The 22,183-nt window shown below is 44.1% G+C and overlaps 1 protein-coding gene across 1 annotated transcript in view; it reads left to right on the top strand.

Annotated features, from left to right (window-relative positions):
- Nucleotides 1-22,183, top strand: part of PSKH1 (protein serine kinase H1) — a 31,072-nt gene that overhangs the window by 1,692 nt on the left and 7,197 nt on the right. Inside the window, exon 3 of the mRNA XM_014880749.2 lies at nt 955-1,980. Within this exon, the coding sequence (XP_014736235.1) occupies nt 1,042-1,980 (939 nt within the window). The 5' untranslated portion in view covers nt 955-1,041. The remainder of the gene's footprint in view (nt 1-954; nt 1,981-22,183) is intronic.

Below are 22,183 nucleotides of genomic sequence, written 5' to 3'. Positions count from 1 at the left end.
ACCAGTCATATTGTTTTAATCAGCACATAAAGACTTGATCAGGTGCAGCTGGTTTGGGCTTGTTGGCATACAGTGTGATGAGCAAGAGCTCCTAGTGTGGAACAGCTGCTTATAGGGAGCTCTGTATGGAAAGCCAGAAGTGCCACTTGGTGCCTAAAGATGTAAAATAAAGCAACATTGAGGTTGTTGAAAGATGTGAAAGCCCACCTTGATTTCTCAGGGTTGGAGGATGAGGGACTTGCTGACTAAAAGCTGCTCTGGGCAAGTCAACATCTCCCTTTTAGCAGGGGCTGCAGCAGGTTCATTGCTAAAATGCACCTTAAAACCAGTGTGCCTCTGGCTCCATATTCCATGCCTCTTCTATTCCACTGATCCTCAGCAGCAAAGTAGTGAGAGGTTTAAGACAGTGTACAAATTCAGTATAAAGAAAATCTTGGGAAAATATGTTAAATGAACAAGTTGCTGAGGTACTCTGTGGACCTTCTGGTGAGCAAACTCAGAACTGTAGGGTTTGGATTGGCTGCTGACTGAGGAAGTTGAGCAGATCTAACAAAACTGAAGAAAATGCTTGACTTTTTCCTTTATTTGATTTTTACTAAGCAATTGTGTATGGACAAAAAGACCTCCAGAAGTCTTATGCAGCCTCAACTGCTTTGTGGCTGATTCAGTACTCAGCAGGGAGCAGAAAACAAATGATCCCTAATAAAGAGAGACACTGTGTGATTTCCATGGACACTCCTGTTCTGACCATGACTGGCTGTTTGTAGGTACTGCCTTCACTCACTTGTGATGAAAGCAGCAGAGTATTGTGCATGTTCTGTAGTAGAGAGAAGTGAAAATCCCATATCCTCGGGCTGTGATAGCATGACCCTATTGTTTTGAGTTTTCCCTCCGTATGAATCTTTACTACCTTGATTCCTCTTTATTTGTTTCTCCTCATTGTTTTTTTTTAAGATTCAAATGTGGGAATCACCCCAGATGTGGTTGCTGCTGATGCTCCCCTGGGAACATGCCTTGATAGGGAATTAACACCAGTCAGTGATGGGCTGTGGGACAAGCAAAGTGCTTCCCGAGCCCCCCAAAGATGTGCAGCTAGACCTGGTTAAAAAAGTCGAACCTTACACAGGCCACAGTGACATATACAAGCATTTCATCAAAGATGACTGCGGGGCTGTCATCAAAGCTGGCTCTCCCTCCCCTCCCCATCACTCCAACCCCTATCCCGGGAATCCCCTGCCCGCCCACCAGCCCGAGCCCCGCAAGAACAAAGTGGCCAAGTACCGCGCCAAGTTCGACCCGCGAGTGACGGCCAAGTACGACATCAAAGCGCTGATCGGGAGGGGCAGCTTCAGCCGCGTGGTGCGGGTGGAGCACAAGGCCACCAAGCAGCCCTACGCCATCAAGATGATCGAGACCAAGTACCGGGAGGGCCGGGAGGTGTGCGAGTCGGAGCTGAGCGTCCTGCGGCGCGTGCGCCACACCAACATCATCCAGCTCATCGAGGTGTTCGAGACCCAGGACCGCGTGTACATGGTCATGGAGCTGGCCACCGGCGGGGAGCTCTTCGACCGCATCATCGCCAAGGGCTCCTTCACCGAGAGGGACGCCACGCGCGTGCTGCAGATGGTGCTGGATGGGGTGAGGTACCTGCACACGCTGGGCATCACCCACCGGGACTTGAAGCCGGAGAACCTGCTGTATTACCACCCGGGAACAGACTCCAAGATCATGATCACGGACTTCGGGCTGGCGAGCGCGCGGAAGAAAGGGGACGACTGCCTGATGAAAACCACGTGTGGGACCCCGGAGTACATTGCTCCCGAGATCCTGGTCAGGAAGCCCTACACGAACTCTGTGGACATGTGGGCGCTGGGGGTGATCTCCTACATTCTCCTCAGCGGCACGATGCCCTTTGAGGACGACAACCGCACCCGCCTGTACCGGCAGATCCTGAAGGGAAAGTACAGCTACTCAGGAGAGGTGAGTGTGATGAGGGGAAGTCAAACAAGAAGCTCTCCCTAGCTGTGACTTTGTGATGACCAAAAGCTGGCTATCATGTGGGTGGTTACATTGCTAGGGTAAAAAAATTTCTTGATTCTGGCTTTTAAAATCCTTTCCCATTTTCTTTATTCTCCCAGTGCAGTATTGCAAGCTCTTTTAAAAAAATATGTGCACAGAAAGAGGAAACTTGCTGTAGAACAGAGCTGGGATGCTTGGGGGTTTCTAACTGGGGGGACCTTGACTGTGGTAAGCTGCTGTTACAGGTTTTGCAGGTGAAACTTGTGCTGGGGTGTTTGAAATGTGGCACGGGTATCACTGGTCTGATTTCTGACACAAATCCAAGTGTAATATGGAAAATACCTTTGCTGAAAGACGAGGTTATGGCAGGCTAGGGGCACTTGCTTCTTCCATCTGGAGATGGGATTATTTAAAAAATTGATCTGCATTTCTTCCTGAGCTTGGTATGTGAGAAAATGAAAGATTGAAAGATAGTTTTCATAAATGAGCATGGAAAGAAGAGTCTTGGGTATGTGACTGGAGATCTACCTGGTGATGGTAATCTTTTTAGGCATTTAAAAATATTAATAATTTTTAGGCCTTAGTGGGGCCTGAAGGTGCTTCTTGCTCTTCAGAAGAAACAATTTGAAGTTAAACACTTCTAAATAACAACTTCACACTTCAAAACCCTGTTGATATTAGGAATTAGTGTTGCTATTGTCATGTCCTTGCCATGCTATGCCCTTGATTATTGTGTGCAGGTCTGTGTTCTCTGGATAAAAATGCAGAGCTCAAAAGCATGTGTAGAAAGACAGTGTGAATAACCAAAGGTATGGCCTGGCTTCTGATTAAAGAATGAGTGAACAGACTAGGGCCCTTCCTCCAAAAGAATTAACATTTGAAGGGGGTCTGATCAAACTCAGTGCAGCCACAGGCAATCTGGAGAGAGTGATTTGAGTGTTTTGAAGGTTCCCTGGGGTAATTTACTCTGATGTTCACTGGTCCTTGTGCTGGAATGGACTGGTTTTGAGAAATTTTGTGAATTGCAATTAGGCCACTGGAGACTTGTTGGTTGTACGTGCAGAGGTAGCACATGTGCCACAGAGAAAGCATTAAACTCTCATTTCGAAAGTGTCAATGCACAAGCCTGAGGCATTTTACTCGTTATGCCATCACAAATTACACACTTTAGGAAGCTGTTATGGATACTGTGTGTGACATGAGTGGTTGTTTTGGAAAGCTGTCGATCCTTTACTGCTTGGAAAGCAAATATGTGTCAGCTAGCAGCCTGTATCTGTTGCCTGGATGATTTGTTCCTCTAGAGCCAGGGAAAATGGATGCTTTAATTTACCAGTGTAATTAAGCCTATGCCCCTAAATTGCACAGTGCTTGACTGTAGGCAGGTATTGGCAGGAGATGCAGTAAAGAGGTTGCTCGTTTTGTGAATAAATTCTAGGAGAAAACAAAGTGAGCCAGAGGTTTAAAGGTGTCTGCTGTGTTTCCCACAACCTTGCCAGCACTCTTAAAGCCATCTTCTGGGTTTTTAAATGCTACCGAGATTTTGATGTTCACAGACAATGGCTCTTCTTTTTCTGTGTTACTCTGGAAGAAGTGGGAAGATGTCAGAAATGAGGGTATTGATAAGTTTGTCAGACTAATGGGAATGGCAGGAGCTCTGAGTCCTGGTTTCTTTGGAGTAGGAGTGGGCAGAATACTCGAGTGCATTGCTGAAAGCATCTGTCTTGGATGGATGCGGGAGCAGAGGTTTCATGGGAACAACTGCTTTTCTTCTCTGTAATCTGAAAGCTGAGGATCTGAAACAGAAGAGGAAATGTTGAAAAAAGCCTGTGAACTGCAATGCCCAGAGCTGACAGCTTGAGCTGTGTGGCTCAGACAAGTTCCATGGGGAAGGAGGGAGCTGTCTTCAAGCTGCACCATGGCAGCAGCAGTGCCCTGAGTCTCGGTGCTGAGTCCTGCTTTTTGAAAAGTCTGACCCCAAAACCTGGTCACAGAGGACAAAGCTGTATTGAAAGAGGAACAAAAGCCAAGATGCACGCTGACCTGAGAAGCAGCTCCATTTTCTTGGAAAAACAAGTGATCTCAAGTCCAGCTCCTGTAATTGCTTTCTGACTGGGACCCTCTTACCCTGGCTCCTGTTCCTGGAGTGTGAGGTCCTTTTGAAGAGGCCATTAGCAGATCAGTAGGAGAGGTCTCCCACAATAGGTTATTCAGGTACTGCTGACATCACTGCTCTGATTATCTCTTGTATCTCATTCTATACTTTTTGAACTGCTTCGAGTAATGGCTAGGATGAGGAAGGACAGCTGGTTTTGTAATTGGGTGTGCTTTTTTTCTTGAGTATCCTGAGTAAGGGTTAGGTGAGCTATTGACACTGCATTGAATGTAGACTGCTGCAGAATCATTCTTTTTCACTTGTTTTGTTCGAACTTACTTAAAAGAATGTTTGGACATAATTATTTAATTTAATTTTTAATTGAAATCTTGGAATTAAAACTGATTTTTGGGATCTCTTTATAGCATAGAAAGTTGACTGAGGAGAGGAATAAAGCTGGAATTCCATTTTTAGTTTCTTTTGAATTTGAAAGTGCAGAATTGAAGATTGGACCATCATTATCCTGCTAGGACAGGTTTGCTCTGGTTCTGTTTCAAAGCTTCTCCTTCTGTTGAATACCAGTACTTTTATGTTGCTTTACACACCTGGGAAACTTGATGGAATAAGTGGAAGATAATGTATGCTGTGGTTAAATTGGGAAACTTAGCTAAGGTGTATGGATTGTTCTGATTTTGATATCTGATCTGGGCAAACCATTTCTCTCATGGGCTGTTCTCCTATTCATAGAACGGAATCAGGTTTTTGTGGTATGCTCACAGTGGGTGAGGTTGGTGTGTGCTGCTGTGGGAGCATGTCTTAATCAAATAAGCAAAAAACCTTGTTCTAATGAATGATGCTAGTGGATGCATTCATAGGAGAGACATGCTTGATATATGAAGGAAGTTGGGCATTGCAAGTCTGTAGGAGCTCTGCAAGGGACTTAGCAACCTGTGGAGAGATGATCTGGTTTTGTGTGGCTTAGATTTTCCAATGTTTTTCAGCAAAATCCTCAGCAAAATCTCTTGAAGGAACTTTGCAGCTGTATTGTGATAATGGCCTTAGCATGCATCAGCAGTTTGCTGATAAGCACAGATGTGAAATACATGGTCAGTTCCACAGGGAAGCACCAAAACAGTGAAGATTGAAGAATCTGTGCCCTTCTGCCTAAAAGCCAGCAGGAGAAGGTTCCCTAACAAACCTGCACAGTCTCTGATGATACACAGATTATTCAGAGGGTGAAAAGGAGAGCTGGGGACCTTGGAAGTTTACCTGAAGAGCAACTGGATGAATTCATGGAAGGCACATTGATGGAGAAAATGACCAAAGGTCAGAGGAGAAGCCTGACTTGCAAATTGTATGTGCATTGCACTTTACTTTTCTCTCCTTGAATATTCAAAATCTTAATGATCTTCTGCCCTAACTTGGAGTTTAAAGCACCAAGTTAAATGCAGATGTTGAGTAAACTCTGCAGATCCTGTATGGATAGATTCAGGCTGGAAGAATGCCCTTAGTTACAGGAAAACCAAGTTACTCTGGATGAGTAGCATGAATGGTGTTCCCATAACAACGAACTCAGTCTGTATGAGTAAAAAGATAAACCACTTTCTCCCTGAGCAGTTTTTCCTGTCTGCAGCTGATAGCAGAAGCAGGAAGCATTAAGAGTGGAGGCAGTGCATTAGCAAACAAACTACCTGTGCTACCTGGCAAAAAGCAAGATAAAAATAAAGCCATTCCAAGGCAGCTGATGCATCCTTACCCAAGCACGTCTGCAGAGCGTTTCCAAAGTATCCTTGTCATTATCCTCATTGTGGGGGCTGGTTAAAAGACTGTGGAGGATTTGTAATCCCTCAAATCCCTTGTGACACATAGTGGAGGAGACAGGTGACAGGCTTGTCAAATTTTAGTATTAATTTCCTGCATTTATTCAATGTTTTGAGAGAGAACGTGGTAGAGCTTGAACCCAGACTGCTTGTGACTCACTTGGGAGCTGGTTGCTGAATCGCCCATCCCGCCCCAGAGGGACTGATCAGTCATTGTATTGTGAATTATGATGACTGTGGTTGGATTTCCTATCAAATGACAAACTTAATCTAAAACAGGCACAAGCAACAAAAAGAAACTGTAATTATTCTCAGTAACCTGCTTCCTCTAAAAGTTGCAGATGGAAATGTATAGTGGCAACTCAACTTTGTGTTCTGTATGCTTGTATTTTACTGTAGAAACTGGTCTCCTATAAGTGGAAAAAAAATTATACTTGCATATCAGAGAAAATGTCTCCATAATCCTTATAACTTTCAGGAGAATTCAGTCAGTATAGGACAAGCATTCTGAAACTTGGATGAGGCTTTGTACATAAGTTTTGCAGTGTAGTAAGTTTTGCATTGATGCTGTGGCAGGCCTGGCTGGCTGCCAGTCCTAGAGTGAGTCCTGCATGTTTGTGCTTTTGGTCACTTAAAATGAATTACATATGCCTATATAATTTTTTTTTTTTAAATCAGTGTTTTGATGATAGAAGTACAATCACTTTTTTTTTTATGCTTAGTTTGCCCCAGAAAACTGTCCAGGTTTTTTCCTGCAGTTCATACTTTTAATGTTACATATCATTAATTTTTGTGTAATATGTTCTGTGCTAATTAAATTGGTTAAAGGGTAGCAACTGCCCTGAAGGAAAGAAAACTCTGGTGATCTTCTTGTAGTACATCTCCTGTTTAAGTTGGGCAATAAGGCAGACTGGCTTCCCTGAATTTGGACTGGAGTTTGGGAAAACATTCAAAGCTAGTTTAAAATATAACCAAGAACAGAGAGGCACCACTGCTCTAATGCTCCCTTGATCCTCTATGTTTTTTTAACACAGGAGATAAAGTCCCATATGTACAAGAGGCCAGAAAAGCTGATAGGTGACCCCTTTATTGAAGATTTACCTTTGCAAAGTGTGGGGCTGTTCTCTGCTCTCAGAGGAGCTCAGTACAAAGCCACCTGACCGTTCTGGAAGTTCTCCCTTGGCTCAGTGCCTGGGAGGGTCTGGATGCAGCAGGATCCCTCCCTTGTGGGGTCCCCAGAAGGCCACACTGACACGTGGTGTTGCCCTCCATGGCTGTGCCAAGATGGTCTTTAGGCTCATTAGATGCTTTTGCAGGGCAGTCATCACCTTGGCCTCTGATGTCTGTGCCAGAAGAGAGGAGAGATTTCAAAGCAGCAGGGTGGCCAATTTTCCGTTCTTTTCCCTGGAGTTTGAATGGCCCAAGCTGTTGAATATAGTGTAACAAAGCAAACAGGGACGGGGCAGCTGAAGGCAAGATTTTAAAACACATTTGCAGTACTTATTGGCATAAGCATACAGGTCTCTGGGACCATGTTTTAGCCTTCTTGGGGGAAGAAAGAGCTTTTTGCTTAGAGCAGCTGCTATTTTTTCCTGTGAGCCACATTAGATGGTAGAAATGTTTTACAATAGTCCTGTTCTTAGAGTAATGCAGGCATATTTTTTTCCTAAAAACTAGAGCTGGCTTTTTTTCCCGTGTAGGCAAGAATTGTTTTTTATATAAATTGTTGAGCCCTTTGCCTGGAAAAAATAAAAACCCATCAATTCACAGAGGAATGTGCTTTTGCATTTCACATGGCTGTGTGAAAGCGGTGATTTTGAAGTAGAACAACGAGAGTGTTGGCGAGCTGCAGTCACAGAGCTCTGCTGAAAAGGGCACTCTGCTCTCCTTTGAAGAGCTGGAGCACTTGAACAGGATGAAAGCTCCTCTCCAAGCCAGGCACAGAACACTGAGGCCAGCCCAATAAATGGACTTCTCTTGGCTTCTGCTCTTTCTTTTCTTTTAATGCACCAGATCAGTGGGTGTGAGGATAGGTGTGTTTGTGTGGCTCCATCTCCAAGAGCTGAAGTGTTTGTCCAGATCTCTCCCTCTGCAGGACGGGACTTATTTGGAAGTGTGATATCCTCAGTTAAAACGTGGAAAATCCTCCGTCCTCCTGCATGTAGCAGTGACCATGCTCCTGAAAAAACTCAGCATGCTGCATTGGTAAACACTTTGTTTACAGGTAAAGAAACACCTTTTCCAGTGAAAAGGCTTTGAAACCAATGCATGCATTTGAAAATCAAGTCCCCCTTGCTCTGGCTGCATCTTAAGATTCTTTTTGAAGGTTGTTTCTTCCAACAGAATTGATGTCACAAGGACCTTTTTCAAAATCACTCCTTTTGCCTTTTTACTATGTACTTCAGCTTGTGTTGCAGCACAACAGTGAAGAGAACCCCCAAAGCTCGGGCAGGGTAAGCGAGGAGAGGGGTGATCTTTCTCTGCCTACATCTGCCATTTCCATACTGCTGCAGTCTACAACACCCAGTGTTAACAGTTTATATCTCACAGAATTGTGCATGTCATCAGGACAGGGTGGAAACTCTGTCTAAGCCTCAAAGCTTCTAGAAATAAAGAAAGCAGAGAAGGAATCTCCATGGGGAAGAGGAATGTGGGTTTTTTCCTAATGGTTTCATTCTCAGCCCTTTATCCTTAGGGCTGCTGTCCATACCTGTAATACCTGCAGGCTCAAGGCAGAGTGAGGGACAGCAGCTGAGCATTTTGGTTAAGATTTTTGGGGTGAAAGACTGGGTTCGGGGAAGTGGTGCACAATATATGGCACGTAATATAAGGATGGAGGAAGGCAAGAGTCACATCTGGGGGGGAAGGGATTTATAACAGTGCTGTGGTTTGACATATATTTTCATTCCTTCATCTAGGGGCCCTATAAAATCCTGTTAATGGTGGAATAGTATTTCTGCAGAATTAGAGATGTAGGGATAAAGGGACATTGGTAGGGTAGAAAAAGAATATTAAGCTTCCTTTGTACAGAATACACATAATTAACAGAAAGGATTTGAACGATCAACTACCATTGATGTCTTTGACTCTGTTACATAGGAATAGCCTAGGCCACTTCCTCTTTTACCCCTGGCTGATTGAGTCCTTGGTTTTCCAGCTGTGGCTCAGATGTGTTGTTTTTTTCTGATACCTTAGTGGAGGTGTATTTTGAGGCAAGACATGCTATTGCACACTCATTGACCTAGGACCAAGGTTCAGAGAGTGAGAATATGTGTTAATTCTGCAGTGGGAAGAGCTGTGACCTGCAGGAAACCTGTCCCTAAACACGGCAGCTGTCCCCTCCTCCCCTCCCGTGGAAATGGTTACCCTGGGGTTGGAGTCTGTGTTGGAAGTCCAGCTGCTCCTGGTGGGCTTGAGCCAGGTGCAGCCCTTGAGCAGGGTGTGAGCACTTGTCTGGTTCTCTCACTGCTGTGGCACACGTGGGAGTTTATCACAGCCTGTGGGGTGAGTGGATTGGGATAACATCTTGCACTGCTTCAGCTGGATTTCCTGGACCTGCTCTGCTGAGGGCCTAAGGGCCCAGATGATTGTATGGAAGTACAACACTAGGACAGCATTGCAACAGGGGGCATAGGGAGGACTGGCTGGCACCTATAAAACAGTTTTAAAATGAACTTTCAGGGTGGAGCTGTAAAAGTGTTGCACTTTGGAGAAAGTTCCTAACTTCCATCTTCCTAACTCTGTTCTGAGCCTCAGGCTGAGGCTTTGAGGTTTTGCAGAGCTGGCACCTGGCTGTGGTTCCAGCTGCTGCCCCTGCTGCAGATTAAAAGCCTCTTTTGTTTAATCAAAACTGATCTCTATGGGGAAGGGCTGTGAACATGTACCTTGCTGCAAATCACTTTATGGCCTGTAATTGACCCTACCTTAGAGAGAAGCAATTCAACCTGATATATTTGGTACAATCTATTGAAAGGTGTTTCCGATTTCCTCTGACAGGAATTTGGGACTTTCTTAGCATTTGCAGTGTGTTCCTGCCCTAGGATGTGATGAAGGGGGAGTTAAGCAGCATGCTTGGCATAGATAGAAAGTCAAGGTTTCAATATCACATAGTTGAAATCTCTTTTCAACTGTGAAAACTGTTTTGGGGAATTTATGTTCATGTTGAGCCAGAGGGCTGAAAAGGTGCTTCCTAAGTCCAGAGGTTTTCTTGGCAGTGTCTTTACCTAATCCCTGAAATTCCTAAATCTGACAAGATTGCAATTGCAGAGTTGAGGCTGTAGACAGAGGGAACTGGATTAGTTGTTTGGAGCTGGGAAGGGTGGCTCAAACTGACAGTGGTGCATCTGAGTTCCCTGGTTTGGGGCATGAGCTGCTCCTCCTGTCTCTGGTCTCACCACCCCCCTGCTTTGCCCTCCTGCTGCCCCAAGTGAGTGACAAGGTAGAAAAACCAGGCATGTTTTCCAATACCTTTGTTATTTCAAATGGATGTTTTTATGGATTTTCCTGAAAACTGAGCTTTTGCTAATGCACCAGATTAGTGTTGATTGGTGACGTGAGAGCCGTTCACACAAGTCAAGGAGAGGCAGAACGTTCTGGAGGTGGCTGAAAAGAGATCCCTGCTGTTCCTGCAGGGTTCCCCAAAGTGCTGGTGTGGAGCCGTGCCTGGCTGTGTGTCTATAGGTCATGGACTTCCATAATCATGGTACTCCCTACACATCCAGTGCTGCAGTGCTTCAGGTGCTTCAAGTGATTAACCAAAGAGTCTGGTTTTATATATCACAAAAGGTAGAATTGAGCTTTCTGATAAAAGTATTTGTGTGTTTCCTACCTTTGTCTGTGTCTGAAGAGTAATTTCTAAGAAACTTTTTAATAGTTTGATCATTTTGAGAAATGTGGCTCGCATGTGAGAAAGGTTTCTCATTACAGCTGGGATGACTCAGAAGACTTTATATACTGTTTTATCAGTGCTGATAGGAGTACCTGGGTTACAGTTTCTTACCTCTCTACACTTAGTCCTTCATATTTTTTTCATTTGCTTTTAGCTTTATAAGCTTCAGGAATTCTTGGTGGCATTCTTCAGCTACTGTTTTGTTTGAGAGGCCGATATTGCAAAACTAATGGAAACTTGACACTTGGCTGAGAATGTAAAATAATTTCATGGCAAAGTCCTCTTCCAAAGTTGTAGAGTTCCCATACCTCCAGTGTTTGGCACTAGAGCTTGGCAAGGATGGATCTGACATTGGAGAGATCTTCAGCTATTTCATGGAAGTGTTCCATGGTCTCTGAAAACTTCCTTTTTGGAAATGAACTGTGAAGCAGGGAGAGCCTGGGGACCAAATCTTGTATTTCCCCAAACTTGTTGAGTTAAAAGTGACATTTGCTTACTGGTGGCTCATCAACAAAGAGGAACATGGTAGTGATGGTGGTACTCTAGAAATGGCTGAAGGTCCGTTTGGGGTCTGTGAGAGGTATTTGGGGTTTTTTTGACCAACCCAGGTGAGGGAAGTGCAAGTATTATGTTCATTATATTTGCAGATGACGTTGAATTGGAAGGGCTGCAAAAGGCATTGAGTTCCACATAGCCCTGTCAAATTTGAGCAATTCAGTAGCAGGTGTAGTTTGGTTTTTTTAAGTAAGAGTAAGTTAGTGCACAAAAATAGGTGAAGAACAGAAAATTAGGAAGTGTTGGCTTCTCAGCAAGGGATCTGTCTATGAATCATAAACTATTATGTGAGAGCAGTATCATACTTGTGGGAAAAGGTGAATGTACTGAGGTGTATGAGCAGAAAGGCAGCATGTGCTGTGATCCTGCTGTGTGTAGTGGCTGCTGCAGATGCCAAGCTGAAGCTCTGACACTTCTGGGCAGCAGACTTCAAAAACACTGCAGGCCAAGCAGAGAGACTTGACAGAAGATCAACAAAAACAATTGTGAGTCAAAAAACCACTGTCTCCGGAAGACTAAAACATTTTTGGCTGTTTGGCCCAGGGAGTGTGTTGTCATAGCAGTTTGCAAATATGTAAAGTGCTGCTTCAAAGAGGAAGAAGAATAATCTCTTTTCCAGATTATGTCAGACAAGAGCCTCAAATGGCACTTAGAGTCACACTGAACTTTTTACAACACTGGTGTCTCCCACTCCAAAAAATGTTTACCCAGAGGATTTCTGAAGCTGTCTTGCAGAACAAGTGAGGCAGTCATCTGTCAGGAGTGATGCATCTGTGGTGGATCCTTGGGGGACCATGGGATGGATTGGATGATCCTTGGGTGTCTGTTGCAGCCCTGCCTTTGCCCTGATTTCCCAAGGAAGCAAAGTTTATGGAGCTGTGCTGTCTTTCAGTCTTCTGGAATTAACTATTTAAATTCTAAGTTCAGTGTCAACCCAGTTTGAGCAATGTGAAGGACTCAAAGTTGCTATGAATTTTATAAAGTCAGTGGCTCAGCAGGAGAGAGAACTAAAGCACATCCTTCCCACAGAAAAGGTAATTGAATATCAGTCCAAATTTACCTAAAGCTGATCGGCACATGTTTATTTCTGAAGCGTTCATGCCACACTTGACCCTGTTAATCATGTGGGATGGAGCCTGGGCAGGGATATGTGTTGGGAGGAGGGATGTGCTGCTGCTCTGGAGGGGATATGACAGTGCAGGCTGGGGGCAGGGAGGAGAGAAGCACTTGAGTAATAGAAACCTTGGTTACAAGAGACCTTTGAAGAGCTCTAATCCCATTCATCTTGAGTCAGAAGTGTTGGTAGCATTAGGTCATGTTGGCTGTGACTTTGTCTTCCTGAGTCTTGAAGGGCTTCAGGGGTGAAGATCCTCCACCTCCTCAGTGACCTTTTCCAGGGCTGCACCACCCTTCCCCTGGTATTTCCTGATACAGACCTTCCAAGGCACAGCTTCTTCTCCCTGTTGCCCCTTGTTTAGACCTGTTGTGTGGCTCTGTAATCCTTGTAACTACTTGTAAAATGTAGTATGTGTGCTATTAGATTGCCCTTAGACTTCACTTTGTCAGGCTGAGCAAGCCCAGCTCCTTTCACCCCTTCTTGAAGGCCATGTGTCAAGGACCCCTGGCTATCTTGGCAGCTCTTACCTGGATCTTCTCCAGTCTTTTTGAACCTGGGAATGGCCAGGCTCAACAGTAGGTAGTATGATTCCTCATAGCAAACTGAAATATTTTAATCCTCTTTTGGAAAGAGAAATACCCCAACAATGTAGGTAAGAGCAGGGTAGGAATTTAACAGGGAAAAAGATCACGTTGGTGTAAGATTATAGCTGCAGAATTAGGAATGTGTTACATTAGGGATTTTTAGTTTGTCCTTTTTCCTTCTTGTGTACGTGCAGTTTGGTGCAGTGTCAATGACATACTTTGTTTTTCAGCAGGATCTCTGTCTCCATCACTGAATAGCTGGGATGCTGAAAGAAATCTGTGAAGAAAATACAGAGAAATATGTTGGAATGAGATCTAGAATAGTTATCCTGCTCTGAATTCTAACAAAAATGTCCCAAATAATGCCAGGAAAGACAATTATAAACCAGTGATCCGGGACTGAACTGTGGTAAACCTAGCAAGCCTGCTTAGAGTGTCCTCTGATGTTTTTTTTTTTTACTTTGAAATGAGTTATATCTACCTTGCCTACACAGAACAGTGCTTTCTGAGAGAAAACCAGGGATGGCATTGGACCACGCTGGCCTGACATGGGAAGCACTAAACCTGGGCTTTCAGGAAATGCTCAGATGAAAGAGGCATCATTTCACCTCCTCTGAAACTATGACAGGGTTGGATTCTGGTTAAAGCTGAAAGAGTGGCTATAAGGAAGAAAGAAGAGTCAAGCCAGCCAGTGGGGCAGCTGGGGCTTGGACATTACAGGTGTTTGCAGCACAAGTCCTAATCTTGATCCTTGTGGGTCCCTTCCAGCTCAGGATATTTCATGTTTCTGTGGTTCCTCTGTGTGCTGAGGAGGTTAGAGGAGCTGTCCAAAGCAGCAGAGGAGAGCTGGTGCCAGCTGGGGAGCAGGGCAGGGTTGGACTGGCAGCTAAGACTGTCTTAGGATTTACTCCCCCTTGTTCATTCCCTCGTAAGAGCCCAGGGCTTGTGCACTGACAGCTTGGAGCTTGCAGGAGGGGGGTTGTGTGTATGTGGGAAGTTATAAGCTTATCTGTTCATCCCCCCACCACTGCACTAATCAGCATGATGAAAGATATTCTTCCTCCCTGGGGAAGATCTTTCCTCCCTGTCAGGAGCCACCATTTCTTAATTAAACTCTTACTCTGAATTTGTATGTAGAAACATGTATTGACTTCAGCTCCAGTTCAATACTCTCTTTAATAGTTCAGAGTGAGAGAACATCATTGAGCTCAGATTTGAGTTTTTTGAGAATAAAAGCACTGAAGATGTGAGGATACCCAGATGTTAGGAGCAGTCTGGGGAAGGTATTTTCCAGTTTAGTTACTGCAAATACTGCTGTGAGCTGGTGTTGTAGCAATACCTTTGGAAATTTCTGACTCTTTCCATCTTCATGGCAATCTCCAGCACTGTATACTTGGTAATCTCATCTTTACACCTGCATCCTTCCAAGTCCAGGTCTCTTAACCCTGATCTTCCTTAATAGACAATTTTTCAGTCAAGGTAGTGATTAAACTCCTCAGTGTGCAGCTGTAACTTGCTGACACATTTTTAAGAGACGTAAAGTGATCCAAGCTGAAATGTGGTATTACCCCATTTTAACAGCTATTCCCTAAGCATTGCACTTAGAAGAGCTGCCCCTGGCTGGAGAGAAAAGCCTTGTGTTTATTGTTTTTGTAGCTGCTGTAATTTTAGTGCATGATTCCAGCTGAATACTCAGTGCCTGTCCAGGGAAAATGGGCTGGCTATTTCCATTCGAAAAGCTGGGTTATAGAAGTTCACAGCACCAGATGGCTGCGCATACTTATAATGCTCTGGATTATTAAAGGGCTGTTGTATTTTCCTCTTTCATCCTTCCTTTATTCCTCCTCCCCACATCAACAAATTAATGCTGAATGCCTGGGAATCTGCCCTGTGCAGTCTTTAGCACATTTCATCTTTTCACTGGAAGCTTTTTGTTCCAGTTCTTTTGAACCAGTTGGTTTTGATCACCTCGTCGCAGTAGTTTGCTGAACGATGCCTGGGATGGTGCAAACCTGTAGTTATTGGAGCCCCAGCACAGTCCTAGGCTGGTTTGCCATGTCATGTGTCACAGTTGCTGTCCCCAGCCTGCTGCTTTGGAGTTGACACTTTCTGCTTTCTGATGTCATGTGGGGATCTCCTAAATTAGACAAAACGGCTGCATCATGCATAAATGGGTAATGCAATGAAGAGAGTTCTTGGGGACCACTTAGAATCATCTGGCTGGAAAAGACCTCTTAGGGCATCAAGTCCAGTTCATTTCCTTCTCTAAACTAACAGCATGTCACTTGTCTGCCTCCAGAAACATCAGAATTTTAAGGTGCAGCTATTCTGGAAAATGACAGAAGCTGGACAGATATGCCCTGCCTTCAACATCATGCATATATGTTAGATTGAGTCATTTTTGTGAAAAGAAAATAAATCTAAGTCATTAACTTGTTTGCAGTGCAGGCTTTGGTGACCACTTCATAGCAGCTCCCATGGCAGGCAGAGTAAAATTCAGGGACTCAGCTCTGGTATCCAAAATCTGCTCATTTTGATCAGCAGATCAAAAGAAAGCTGCTCTGCCTCCGGAGCATTGGCTCCCACCCCTGCTCAGGTCCATCGGTGGAGTGAGGAGATGTGCAGCAGTCACACAGGTCAGGGCTTTGTTTCCAACACGTGTTGGGAGCTCTTTGCGGGTTCACATCAGCTGCAGGGGAGAGGGGTGGGTTGGTTGTTTAAACCAGAGAACAGCCCGTTGTTTGTTCCCCACATGCCAGCGTGGCCAGAGCCTCAATAGCTTTTATGCTGATGTGAATAACAAGCAGAGGTGGTGAAGGGATTTAATCACACAATCGCCCAGCCTAAGTGACACTCAGAGGAGGATCTCTTTCTTCTACTCCTCCAGCCTCGGAGCCTGAGTCTGAATAAAACAACACACACTTGAGAGCTCTTCAAGGCATTGTAAAGGAAGCTGCTTTCCCCTGAGTTTGTTATCTAGCAGGGCTGGAGTTGCAGATGAGTGAAGCTCTTTTGTTTTATGCAGCTTAGAAGTCCAGGAGATGCTTTTGTAGGGAATGCTAGTGTACACTCAGAAGCAGCAGCTGGCATTCCTGAGGGACCAGAGCAAAGTGTCTCCACCATGGGAGTCTCTCCCATTGTCATTGGGGCTGGAACACAGGCTGTGGGATGGGTTTCATATTTGGTTAAAGTGCTGCTAATTCTGGACTCCTTCCAGTCCCTGTCTTGGGTTGATGTAGCTACTTCTGCAGCCATCTGATGAGTCATGCCAAGGAATGGCTGGGCTGAAAACCCCAGCTGAAAAATTTACAGAAACTCTCCGATTTGGCTCACTTTGTTTGCACAAACCAAGCTATCTGTGCCAGCACGATGGGGAATGCAGCATCACATGGGAATGACAACTGAAATGTGTTCATCTCCTGTGATGTGGAGCATTGCTGCTAATGCTGATAAGGGCACGATGTGAAGGCAGTTCCCTCTGACCAAGTGGGTACATTAAACCCAGTCTATTTGTTGGGGCAGGCTTATTCCCAATAAATGTTTTATCTTGTGAAGCTTCCATGTAGATGTCTGAAGGTTTTCTGTCGGAGAACCGTGCAGGAAGCCATGTGCTGCTCTAGGGCTCCTCAGTCTCTTTGGTGCTTTGAGGCTTCTGCAGCACTCAGACTCATCCTAGGAATCAGTGGGACTGGGATACAGTGTTTTTGGCCTAAGAGTGATTTTTTGCAGCTGTGATAACATGCTTTGTGTTTCATGTTTTTGTAAAGCGTGACTGGCAAGGGAGATCCAGGCGTTTCCCTCACCTTCCTCATAAACATTGTCTTTCTTCTCCTGCAAACAGCATGTAACTTAGGTAGGAATCAGGAAATTAGTATGTATCCTTCCTTCAGTGGGTGCTGTTGAGACTAAAAGCAGAGCTTGAAGTCCGATTATTGTACCTTCTTTTATTTGCACACATAACTAGAAGATCCCTGTGAAGCTCTTCTGCTCCCCTCATTTTTTTGTTTTTGCTTTTAAATTGTGGTGGATCATGTTTTTAGTCACTGTGTTAAATTCTAGAGTTACAGACATTGCTTTCCAGAGGATATTTAGTCCTCCCTCCAACATCCAACATGAGGCCAATAGTCTCCTGTAATAAATCAATCTATCCAGGGTTTATCTCATGAGAAATGATGTTTTTGAAGCAGACACTGTACCAGATATCTCAGAGGACATGATTGCAGCTGTTAGAAAAACTGGTGACGTGTAGGAGGTCTCTGTTGTACCATTGAACTGGTGCTGCTGAGGTTCAGCTCAAAATATGGCTATTCCACATTTTTTTTAAGGTATGTGTGGGTACTGAGGCCTTGGCACAGGTTGCTCAGAGAAGTTGTGGCTGCCCCATCCCTGGAAGTGTTCAGGCCAGGTTGGAGCAACCTGGGCTAGTGAAAGGTGTCCCTGTCCATGGCAGGGGATTTGGACTAGATGAGTTTTAAGGTCCCTGTCAACACAAACCCTTCTGTGCTTCTCTGCAGAAATACACCAGAACTTTATCTTTCTGAAGGAACACGGTCTAACAAAGGGAGCAGAAGTTGTGCTCAATCTTCATCACATTTGAAATTACTTTCTAGAGAAACAGAAATGAAAGTACTGGTGACTTCTGTTCATTTTTGTGCCACAAAAGAGCAGGATTTGTCATTGCAGCACTGAGATTTAAAGGCAAGGCTGTCTGATAGAGTTTAGTTGATCCAATATTTCATGGCCACTGGATGGGAACATTTTCTTGCCAATCCATTCTCTGTCTATCCTCAAGGAAGCAGATGGGCAGAATTTCCTCTGGATTGCTTCAGTCCTGTCATGTGAGCACACTTCATGTCCTGCACTCATGTCCCCTCCAAACACACCAGTGTCCATCTTCCTCAGCTCCTACACAACCCTCTGCTGCTGCCTTGCAGTATTAATTTGGAGGGTAAATAGGATTTTGCTAAGTTAAACCTGCTGTTTTGTCAACTGATGCAAGTTTTCTGGAGAGTGGATGCATTTCTCCAGGGACTGGGGTTGCAAATTGCATTGGTAGAATGTAGCCTTATGTATTACTAAAAAAAAGCTTCAGTGAAATGGGAAAGATGTGTGTGGTGCAGCAAATCAAACCTCCAGCTGTGTAAACAGATCAATAAACTGATTTGTGTTTGCTGACCAGAAGAAAAATCTAATTGTAGGTACTCCACATTCAACATTTGTGGTGAAACTAGAGTAATTGGAATAATGAGAAATCCAATGTGCTTTTGTTTGGAGTTTATTCTTCTTTGGGATTCATTAAACTGGATGGGCCTCCCAAGGTTTAGGCTGGTTATGTATCACAGTTCCTAGGCCCTCAGACTTCATAGATTTCTTCAAATTCCAAATCATCATGTTTGCCATATTTTAATAAGACTTAAAAAGATTTAAGTAATACTGTTCCTGGTGTTTAGAGGCTCATTTCACTCACTAGAATCTCATTTATCTGAAGTTTGAATGCATCTGGACAGCAAAATAGTTCCTGGGTTGCCTCAAATTCCAGGTTTCTGCAATTACTTACACCTGGAAGAGAAAATTATGCTCTCCTGCATGTCCTGAAGATGTATTTCCAAGTACTGTTGTGCCAGTTCTCAAATACTTTTCATTCGAGTATCTCTTGCATTTCTTTGGACTTAGGTAAAAAAGAGGATGGAGGTGCTGGCTTGATTGTATTTCTGTGAGGGACCATATTCAAAAAGGTAAAAGGTTTCAGGGTAAGAGGGGAAGAAATACCCAGGAAAAGCCATGAGATTGGAGTTGTGTGGATGTGTTTTCTCCATCTGAGGGGGACAAAAGCTCTTTCAGGGTCGGTATCTTAAGTAATTTCAATTGCCACTAACAGAAATGAAGATGGTAGTGAAGAGTTCTTAAAAAGTTACTGCACAGAGAGCGTATTGTCACCTGCATTTAACTTCACTTGGAGTTAAAGTTGGTGAATTTAATAGATGTATCATTAGCTTGGATGTCCCATTAGGATTGTTTGGAAGTGGAAAATGAGTCCTCTGTGAAGGAAACAGAAGGGGGTGAGCTGTGGCTCCTGGGAGGAGGAAAGAAGGAATTGGGGGTTGATGGAGTGTGGACAGGTAATGATGAGTTTGTGATTTTAGCTGAATGAAGAGCTGAAACGGAGTCATTAAAAAACTTTAAAAGGGAGTAATTTAAAAGCTTTTCAAAGCAAGCTTGGAAGAGTGGAGGCAAAACCTGTTGTTGCCTGGGTTTCATTTGGATCTGTCCATGAGTGAAGAGAGAGCCCAGAGGTCTGCAGCTGGAGATGCTGAGTGTGAAGAGAGGGTGATGTGTGTGTTGCCAGTTGACTTCTGGTACCACCTGGGATCAGCTGAGGTTATGCCAATGAAGATTAAATCCTGCCAGTTGATTCCCCTTGCTGTTATTTAACAAATGAAGTACCTTATCCAAAGTCTGTTGGGAATCTGTAGGCTTACAATGTGATTATATTCCCCCATGGCAGGGCAGATTCAGCTTTTTGGTTCTGTTGTTGTCAATACCATGAAGGCTGAGCTCCTCAGTGGTCCATCTGCAACACACACCAGTGTGTTCAGTTACAACTGAACCTTTATTGTGGTTTGCCTGATTAATTTGAAAAGGATTTTTGCTATTTTGTTCACCTTTTTTATAAACAAACACTTTAATGAGTCTGTGATCAAAATTTGTCCCTCTTCTGTTCTAACAAGCACCTGTTTTTTTCTTGCCATTCATTGCCAAGGTACATTTCATCACCTAAGAAAAAGTCATTTAAGGCAGGTTGTGACAAATTAATTTTATTTATATATTACATTATATTCTTTATAAAGCAGTAGACAGGGGAAGAGGAAATGGCATCAAGTTTTGCCAGAGGAGGTTTAGATTGAGTATTAGGAAAATGTTCTTCACTGAAGGCGTGGTCAGGCTCTGGAAGAGGCTGTCCAGGGCAGTGGTGGAATTACCATCCCTGGAAGTGTTCAAAAGGCCTGTGGATGTGAGACTTGGGGAAATGGTTTAGTGGTGGACACAGCAGTCCTGGGTTAATGGTTGGGCTTGATAATCTTCAAGGTGTTTTCCAACCTTAATGATTCTATGACAGAAAAGCTTTAATGATTAGAAATATTTTTTTTGTTAATAGATTTAATTATTGAAATGTTGAGTGGAGTGGATTTTGACTTTGTTTCAAGCACTGAAGTGGTATCTGATCTGCAGGAGAAGTCTGTGCTTCCTCCTTGGGCACTGAGTATTTCCATTTCTATTCTGAATATGTTCAGGAACTTTTATAGGTTTTTATTCACGTAGCAGTACTTTCTTTACATCAAGTAGTTAATATCATTTTCAGACTCTTCTCTTGCATAGTTACTGGCAGTGATCATGTATCCCACTTCAGCTGAGTAAGCCAGACTGTTTTAGTCCTTGTAAAATAAGACTGTGGTACCCTGATTCCCCTCACAGCCAGTTTCTCAGCTAAAGCTCAAGTTCACCTTTCCTGGCCATGCACTGACAGGCTGTGGGCTGGGAGCAGTGCTGTAGCTCTTACACCATCCTCCTTTTCATTAAAAAATCCTCCCAGGGATCTGTTCTCTTGCTGGTGCCTTGAGTCTTTTGAAAAGAAAATTGCTTTCTGTAGCAATGAATTAAACCTCCAAAAAATCAGGCCATACCTTTTTTAGACCTTTTGAGCAAGAAAAGGGCATTATTTCTGCTTGTACAGTCAGTGAACCCTGAAATTTAAAATAGCTGTGTGCCTTTCTTCTTCACCCAATGAAGAGAAGAATGAGAGACACAGAATAGCAGACTTTCCGTTTTTTAACTAGACATGGGTGGGTCCACTCAGTTACATGTATGTCACCATTATTATATGGAAGTCTTCCAATTGCAGGAACCTACTCAGGCTTTTTCTTAATCAGCTTGGTATGTGATCTCCATAGACTTGAAAAATTCAGTATTGGTGGTTTCAGGACAGGTGAGACCCCCAGAATACCCAGTGGTTGCAGAAACCTGCTCTTGCCTGACTCCATTCACCACCTGGAGTTTTCTGCTGGCCATGCTGCCTCCTCCTCTCTACCCTTACAGTAGATTTTGTCACATTTTTCTTCCCAGCCTTGTCCACAGCCCAGCCTTCACCTCATGCTGAAGGAAATGTTCTCACTTTCCACCTTAGTGCAAGTACAGTATTTTGTCAGAAATGAAACAATTCAACATTTGTGGCTGTAGGTGTTTGACTCATAAGTTGTTATGGCCATTCTTGGATGTGTTGGGAAGATATTTATTATAGGACTAATTAATTATTTTGGGCTTCTGTCTTTAAAAAGAGCATATTGTAAAACAAACTCCTTCCTCTTTCTATGGTAAACATTATGGAAAATTTCTTATATCTAACATTTCTATATATATTTAGAACACTTCATGGGGTTGTTTCCAGCTGGGCTGAGCTGCTGTTCCAGGGCTAACCAGTAGCAACATCTAGATTTCCACATAGGACTGAGACCAGGTTCCACAGCAGAAAATTCTGCCTAGTTTTGGTTCCAGGATCAGTGCAGAGGTCGGTGCTTCCTCCCTAGATGTGTGCCTTAAGATGAAGAGTCAGAAGAGCCCTGTGGGTCTGGTGTCAGAATCCATCCTCTGTGAGCAATAGGGCTCCTGTTCCTGCAGGAATGGCTTTGTTGGATAGAAAGCACTTGGACAGGGGAGGGTCTTCAGTGAGATGCAGTTACTGTGCTTCTGGTAATAGCTGTAGCATTTTGGAAGGTGAGAGGATGAGGTAGGAAGGAGCAGGAGCAGGACATAGTTCTGGGAGCTGTGTGTGTCATGGTGCAGCAACTGGAGCAAGCCCAGGCATGTGGGTGGGTGTGTGACTGAGTGTGTGACTGCTGGAGGACATGGAGCTGGACAAGGGGGAAAGGGCCTGGAAGCTGGGGGTGTCCATGTGTATGTGTCTCTAAGGACAAGGACAAAACTCCAGGAGGATCTGGGGACCAGATGAACCAGGGAAGTCCCAGCCACTGCTGGAGAGGTGGTTGGATCTGGGGGTTAACTGAGACCCTGGAGTGTGTACACAAGGGTGTGTAAGTGTCTGCTGGCTTAGGG

The sequence above is a fragment of the Sturnus vulgaris genome, chromosome 12 (assembly GCF_052056855.1).
Source record: "Sturnus vulgaris isolate bStuVul1 chromosome 12, bStuVul1.hap1, whole genome shotgun sequence".
NCBI lineage: Eukaryota > Metazoa > Chordata > Aves > Passeriformes > Sturnidae > Sturnus > Sturnus vulgaris.
This window is presented reverse-complemented; position numbering and strand designations above follow the sequence as displayed.